The sequence below is a fragment of the Notamacropus eugenii genome, chromosome 2 (genome assembly GCF_028372415.1).
Source record: "Notamacropus eugenii isolate mMacEug1 chromosome 2, mMacEug1.pri_v2, whole genome shotgun sequence".
Classification (NCBI taxonomy): domain Eukaryota; kingdom Metazoa; phylum Chordata; class Mammalia; order Diprotodontia; family Macropodidae; genus Notamacropus; species Notamacropus eugenii.
In genome coordinates this window covers 352123603-352130938 of record NC_092873.1, presented here as the reverse complement: position 1 = coordinate 352130938, position 7336 = coordinate 352123603, and the positions used below count along the sequence as shown (strand labels likewise).

Below are 7336 nucleotides of genomic sequence, written 5' to 3'. Positions count from 1 at the left end.
TCCACAAGTTGCCAAATTGATTTTCCTAAAGCCTGAATATGACCATGTCACTCTCTTACTCAATAAACTCTAGTGGCTCCTTACTGACTCTAGGATCTGTCAACTCTGGTAACAAGTGACCAAATTGTCACAGAGGTTTTGCAACCATTGTTAACTCCAAAAATACCAAAGAGCTCAGACAAGATAAAAGCAAAAAGCTTTCTTTATTCCATTGGGGGAGAGAAATTAGAGGCCTCCTCTCGTAGGAGACATGAGGCAGTGGGACTAAATCTTGATTTATATATTTGTGGCTAGATGAAGAATCAAACACCATAGTGTAGCAACAGTGCTAAGACCTTGCAACAACAATTCGACCCAGCAGCAACACTGTCTAGACAAAAAGCCATTCATAGTCGGGCCTCATATCTGGGCCTGGTGGTGCTTGCCCAAGCTCAGGGATCATCAGCTCTGTGATTTAGTGGCAGCAAAGTTCATCCAGAGCCCAAAGGATTGTTGTCATGCCAAGCTCAGGGCACAGTTCTGGAAAACAGGGTGTCTGAAAAGAGAAGAAAGGTGGTCTTGGATCTGGACGGATCAAACATTATTTCTTCTTTATCTCATCCGTTTAAAATGTCTATTTTGGGGCATAATCATGAGCATATCCGATACAAGTAATTAAATATTATTGTTTGTCCTTATTCCTGCTGGAAGAGGGCAATATGGCCTCATGATGTTGTGTCCGGCTGTGGGTGATCAGACCAATATGAGCTCGGAAGGCTCTGCCACAAGTCTGGCACCAGTAGTCCATAAGAACCAAGAACATTCGGGAGGGAGAGAGATATTTCTAAATTCGTGCATCAATTAAATATACAAACATGGAAGGTGCATGTTCAAAAGGCGTTTGCTGATAGGGACGTATGATCAAAAAAGTTCCGATAATGAGAGATTAAATGCGTTTCAGGTTCACAGAGGTACCACATGAGGCCATCGATTTTGCCACACTACTCTCCCTGGCACCTTCTCAGCCAAGTTTCGAAGCGGGGTCTGGGGAAGGCTCCCGAAGCTGGTCGCAGCAAAGAACCACAGTTCCCAGCCTGCTTTGGTGCCATGACGCGACTACAGATCCCAAGATGCAACACGCCCACGCAGGCTGTCGGGAAGCCTCCTTTCCAAGGACAAGTGGCGTCCCTACGCTACGGCTTTCTCACGTCTTTTTCTCGGTCCCACCTTGGCAGCCATTTTGTGCAGGAGATTATGGAACCTCCGGTCCTTCGTACTCTATGGTAGAAACATTTCGGAAGATCCACCAATCAGAAACCGAGTGTTAGAGAAAGGCCTTCCCTCCCTCCCCCCGCCCCCACTTTCCCCTGGGCCGCAAAGAGGCGGGACTCGCTGGAAATATCCAATAAAATACGAAGAAGACGCCCGACGGGGAGCCAATGGGCGCGCCTCGTCGGTTGACGGATTCCAGTGAGAAAGGGGTGGGCTGGGGCGGTGGCCAATGAGAGCGGAGAAACCACGGGACACGTGGGCGGCGGAGCTGGGCTCTGAGGCCGAGAATCGCTGAAGCCGGGAGGTGAGTCACCTTGAGCGGAGCTAGAGGCATCCGCGGCGGGCCGGGCCTTGGGGAGCGGGGCAGCAGGAAGGAGCGCGGGACGCAGGTGACCGGGGCTGCAGGCCTGCGTGCAGGAGGCAGCCGGGGCGTGGCTGTGCCTCAGACATGCCGCCTACGGGGATTCCGGGGCTTGGAGCGGGGACCCGAGGGCGCCGGGTGCAATGGCTGGCGGGCGAAGGAGGGCAAAGGCGGGATTCCCTGCCTCCAGGGGAGCGAGCAGGCGGCTGGCACGGCGGCGGCTCACGCTGCTTCCGCCCTGGGGTGGTCTCCCTTCCCCGGGCAGTGGTGTCGTGGCTAGAGCCCTAGATTTGGAAGCTAGACAGAGGACCGGGCTTCGATTCTCACGTATGCTCCGTTAAGTGCTGTGTGACCTTGGGCTCGACACAACCTCTCTGGTCTTCTCCAAAAGGAGCAAGCTGGATTGGCCTAGGTGACCTCTAAGGGCCCCTCCGGCCAGCTCCAGATCCCAAGACTGAGGTTTTATTTTCATCTTGCTCTGCCGCGTGGGGACACGTCCTCTCACTCCCCCGGGCCTCACTTTTCCCTTTTAAAGTGAGGAGTTTCCATTAGATGAGCCCATGTAGCATTTGTTCCTGAGAACAGCCCTGGCCCCATGGGACCTGCCAACCTCTGTCTCAAGTCTCCGTGGGGGTGTGGGGTGGTTTTCTTGCCACCCTCAGCCGCCCCTCAGTGACCTTCTTATCACGGCTGCAGTAGGTGGGGAGGAGGGATGCCGAATCTGCTCCACTGACCTCTCATTCCCTGCCCTTTATCTTTCATGTGGTTGAGGAAGGGCGAAAGGGCACGGGATGGAGGGCAGTGGTAGGATTCCTACTTTCCGAGGAAGTACAGGGGCAGGGGTGAGGGCAAAGGAGGGAAGCCTGCTTCTGAAACTGGTCTAGTGAAGACCACTGTTCTTACCTTTTTTTTTCCTTCTCAGTAAAAAGAGCAGAATGCAGACCACAGGGGCTCTCCTCATTTCTCCGGCCCTGGTAAGCATTGTCTCCTGGGAGCCTTGTACTAGCAAGGTGGCAGTGCCATGCATATAAATGGGTGAATTGAAGAGAGTAGATACCAGCGATCTGCATGAGATGCCTAGGAAGTGCAGGCAGAGTACAGAAAAGCAGTAGCTTGAATAATGTTGTAAAAAGCAGATGATTTGAAGTGGATTTCTCTTTGGTCTTAGATGTTGTCAGAAGTTCTGTGACTTGGTACTCTTAGCAGCTTGGGGATCCTCCCCAGTGAATGGAGGGAAGGAAACCAGGAAGTAGAGCTCACTCTCCTTACACTCCTGTTTGAGACCTCACAGGGGTGAGGAGCCTACCACATGGATGACCCTCCTCGGTCTTGGAAGTGTCGCACTGAATCCTAGCAAGATGGGGTTCCTGCATTATTGGGACCTTTGAGATGACCTGAGTATTAAAGTCTTTTGTAACTGACTGGATACTGGTATGGACTGCTTTTTCCACCCCAGAACACCAAACAAGTCTATATCCATTAACCTGAGTGGCAGAGGGCATTATTGATAAATAGGTAAAGATCCTTAGGGCACAGTGTGTCTTTCTGAGCTGGTTTTTAAGATATGGTATTAGCTAGTGGACAAGAGGATTAGCTAATTGACTTTGTAGGCGTTCTGTGAATTGTACATGCGTGGAAAACCTTGATTTAAGGATTCAGTAATTAGCAAGTTTATTAGTTGGATTTTTTTTTCACCATATATCTTTATTGAATTTTGCAGATCCGCTGCTGTACTAGGGGTCTGGTCAGGCCTGTATCTGCATCTGTCCTGAATAGGTCAGAGATCCATTTTGAACAGGTAAGAAAGTAAGGGTCTTTTCCAGAACTGGAAAGAAGTTGTTGGATTGATATTTCTGAGTTTGAGGGGGATAACAAGTCCAATGGGAAAGGATCACTTGGGCTCCATCCTACCTTTGTAGGTTCTTCATATGACCTGGTATGACCTTTGTATGTGAGTTATTCCTAAGAAAGGAGTTGCCCTGCATCCTGTAGTTCCCAGCATCTTTTTTAACATACTTTCCTGTGGACTTTTATCACTTTACTTAGAACAAATTGCCAACCAGAGCCGGGCCCAACTTGCTGCCAAGCCTTATGTCTTACCAAGTTATTGGTCTCTCTTTTAACTTTCCAGCCCACTTCTAGCAGTACCCATCTCCAGCTAGCCCGTCGGGAGTTCCAGACCAGTGCTATTTCCCGGGACGTTGATACAGCTGCCAAATTCATTGGGGCTGGGGCCGCCACAGTTGGTGTGGCTGGCTCAGGGGCAGGTATCGGAACGGTGTTTGGCAGTTTAATCATCGGCTATGCCAGGTGAGTTGAGTAGGAGTGGCCCTGAAAATTTTTGTCTTTAAAGTCTGCACCATAATCCTACTAGCCTTTCTGTGAGAAGGTAGGCAGATAAGATGGGTGCCCTCAGGAGCCTCCCTGTTGATTCTCTACTTTCCCAGTTATTTTTGATTGAGAATTTGTGGCAGAATTTCTAACCCAGGCCACACAACATCCTGGGATTACTCAGCCTTGCTGAGTTAATACCCACTTGCTCTAATGAAAGGGGAATGACTTCTGATGACTTGTTCTTCTCCCTTATGATAACTTGTTGGGGGGAGGTGGGGGTGGTGAGGCAGCTAGGTGGTGCAGAAGATAGAGAACCAGTGCAGGAGTCAGCAGGACCTGAGTTCAAATCTCACCTCAGACACTTGACACTCACTAGCTGTGTGACCTTGGGCAAGTCACTTAACCCCAGATGCCTCATCCTGGGTCATCTCCAGTCATCCTGATGAATATCTGGTCACTGGATTCAGATGGCTCTGGAGGAGAAGTGAGGCTGGTGACCTGCACAGCCCTCCCTCACCCAAAACAAAGTCAAGTCATCATTTCTCTGATGGCATGGTCTTCTTCGGCAACAAAGGATGAACGCACAACTTGTCCAGGGAGGCACCCTCTCACTTCCACACGTAACAGAAATCCACATCTCTTAGCCCATAACCCTAGCTTTATTATCTGGGTAGCAACTATTCTCTCTTTCTCTGTTCTTTGCAGGAATCCATCCCTCAAGCAGCAGCTCTTCTCCTATGCCATCCTGGGCTTTGCCCTGTCTGAAGCTATGGGGCTCTTCTGTTTGATGGTAGCCTTCCTCATCCTCTTCGCCATGTGAGGCTCTGTGGAGGGTCACCTGCCTCCATCCCGCTGCTTTGACTCCAGCCCCAAGCCCCTTGCTGGAGTGTGTTGAGCTTTAACATTAAACACCATGTTTCTCTAAACTCACATGGCTAAGCCCCAGTGTTTTGGGAGCCCTGGTGGAAGAAAGAGGGAGGATGGGTGGGGATTTTGTTATTTTCAGTTGTGTCAGACTTGGTGACCCCTCTTGGGGACATTCTTGGCAAAGATACTAGAGTGGTTTGCCATTTCCTTCTCCAGCTTATTTTGCAAATGTGAAAACCAACACAAACAGGGTTAAGTGACTTGCTCAGGGTCACATAGCTAGTAAGTGTCTGAGGTCACATTTGAACTCAGGTCTTTCTGACTCTAGGCTGGGCACTCTAACCTCTGTGCCACCTGAGTGGAGATGGCTCTATCCAGACAGGAGTGGTAGCACATCATGCTTGGCACTGAAGTGTCTCTAGCTAGAGGCACCATATTGCACCTTATAGCAAAGAGAATGGAGGAGCACAGTGGATGAGAGCACAGGCTCTGTTGTGGGTAGGCTCATATCCCAGCACTTCAACTCTCTGGACCTCAGTTTCCTCATCTGTAAAATGAGAGTGATAGCTTCTGAAGTTCCTTCTGTTCTGTCCATTTGCTAATTTTAACCTCATAACCCAGGTATTATGCCTGTATTACTGGTGGTGAAACTGTGGTCCAGAAGGTTTTTACAAGGAGATTTTAATAGTTAAGAGCTAGAACCAGGTCCTGTGTCTTGCTTAGAGCAAAAACCCATGTCTTTTGCTCTAGTAAGAATAGTAAGTACTTCCTGCTCCTAGGCTGAGGTGAAAAACCAATTTGCTCTGCTCCTCTCTGACAATTTAGTTCCCCTAATAGTGTAGCTACTTTTTTTTTTTTTTAAACAATGAGTCCTGTCCTCTTGCCCAGAATTCAGGTGCTACTCATGGGCCCTGAACCTTTCACCTTATTTCTGACCTGGGTGGGTTTGCCCCTCCTTAGGCATCCTGGTGGCCCTTACTCTTGGGGATTCCATATTAATACCAAACTTAGTGCATGCAGATGGGCATAGCTCACTGCAACTCAGACCTCCTGAGCTCAGGAGATCCCTTAATTCCCACTTCCCTTGTAGCTGGAATTACAGGAGTGAGCCCTCATGTGGCCACTTTGTCCAATCTCACAGTTTTTACAAATAAGGAAACTAAGCTAGGAGATGTTGGGTGGAATTTGAACCCTGGTAAGTTCAGCACACTATTCACTGCCCCACTGCACTATTCATTGCCTGTTCTATAGGGGTATATGGTGAAGAGACAGTCCTTATCTTGCACTGTCTTGTAGCTAGGCTAGGTGGTTTTCAGAGTATGCCAAAGACTACTAAACATTCCTTGAGGCAGTTGTGGTATGTGGTTTGGTGCCTCAGAAAGAGCCACTGGATTTGTTATCAGGATGTAGGTTCAAATTTAGGGTCTGCCACCGTCCCTCTCTGGTCCTATTTGCTTATCAAGATCTTAAGGTCTTTGCTCTAAAAAGCTCTGATGGAAAGCTCTCCTTGCCCCTTCTCCCCCTTAGCTAAGTTGGGAGAGTGATATGGTGGGATGTGGAATGGGTAGTCTGATCCTCTTAGCAGCTGTTGGTCTCTAAGACTTAATAAGTAATGGAGGGGTGGAGAAAAATCATAATCAATGGAGAGATTCGAAAAGACATTGGGAGGCAGTGGGGAGAGGTTGAAGTATATGAAGTGTAAGGGCCTACTTCAGAGGATGGATTGATAAAGGTGTATCCTACTATGAGAACCTGATTATCACACTCTGGTCTTGTGGTAAGGTATAGCAGCTTGAATCTTAGATTTGGAGTAAAAAGCATGGATCTGGTACTAAAGAATAGTTTGGTTTTTTTACCAAAGGTTTCTTTTAAAGCAGAACCAGAGAATTTCAGAGTGAAAATGGATCTTAGAGATTATCTAGTTCAAGGTCTTCATTTTACTGGTGAAGTCCTTGAGAAGTGACTTGTCCAATGTCACATCGGTGGCAGAAATGGAACTAGAAACCATGTTACTTGACTCTAAAGTCAATTTATTAAGTGTGTACTATGTGCCAAACACTGCTCCAAAGAGGCACACAGTCTGCCTTCTGGGAGCTCAGTCTAATGGGAGAAACAACATGCAAACAAATACGAAGCCCGTTCCATGCAGGATAAATAGAAAATAATGGAGAGAAGTCACTGGAATTCACAGAGGTTAGGTGAGGCTTCCTGTAGAAGATGGGGTTCTGGTTGGGATTTAAAGAAAGCCAGTAGTCAGAATTGTGAGGGAACATTCCAGTCAAGGGGGCCAGCCAAAGAAAAAAGCCCAGGGATTGAGAGATGGAATGTCTTGTTTGTGGAATAACCGGGAGACCAGTGTCGCTGGATCAGAGTATGTGGTGAAGATTAAGATGTACGGAGCCTGGAGAGGTAGGAGATGGGGCTAGGTCATGAAGGGCTTTGAACAACAAACAGGATATTATATTTGATCCTGGAGGCAATAGGGAGTCATTGGAGTTTTAAAAGGGGATGGGGCGGGGGGAA

At 48.3% G+C, this 7336-nt stretch overlaps 1 protein-coding gene across 2 annotated transcripts; it reads left to right on the top strand.

Annotated features, from left to right (window-relative positions):
- Positions 1-1111: 1111 nt before the first annotated feature.
- ATP5MC1 (ATP synthase membrane subunit c locus 1) lies at positions 1112-4872 on the top strand. Of its 2 annotated transcripts, none has more exons than XM_072646140.1 (5): positions 1112-1555; positions 2535-2586; positions 3333-3410; positions 3744-3922; positions 4652-4872. In XM_072646140.1, the coding sequence occupies exons 2-5, from the start codon at positions 2548-2550 to the stop codon at positions 4764-4766; spliced, it is 411 nt and encodes a 136-aa protein (XP_072502241.1). In that variant the 5' UTR covers positions 1112-1555; positions 2535-2547; the 3' UTR covers positions 4767-4872. The 2 variants fall into 2 exon arrangements, with proteins under 2 accessions (XP_072502241.1, XP_072502240.1); XM_072646139.1 differs by having other exon boundaries at positions 1535-1640.
- The last annotated feature ends 2464 nt before the right edge of the window (positions 4873-7336 follow it).

What these genes read in the sequence shown, in the direction of transcription:
- ATP5MC1 (XM_072646140.1), top strand. Translation starts at nt 2,548, where the DNA reads ATGCAGACCACAGGGGCTCTCCTCATTTCTCCGGCCCTG. An exon ending in TCCTCATTTCTCCGGCCCTG is followed by an intron (nt 2,587 to 3,332) that starts GTAAGCATTGTC and finishes TGAATTTTGCAG; the next exon opens with ATCCGCTGCTGTACTAGGGG. An exon ending in CAGAGATCCATTTTGAACAG is followed by an intron (nt 3,411 to 3,743) that starts GTAAGAAAGTAA and finishes TTAACTTTCCAG; the next exon opens with CCCACTTCTAGCAGTACCCA.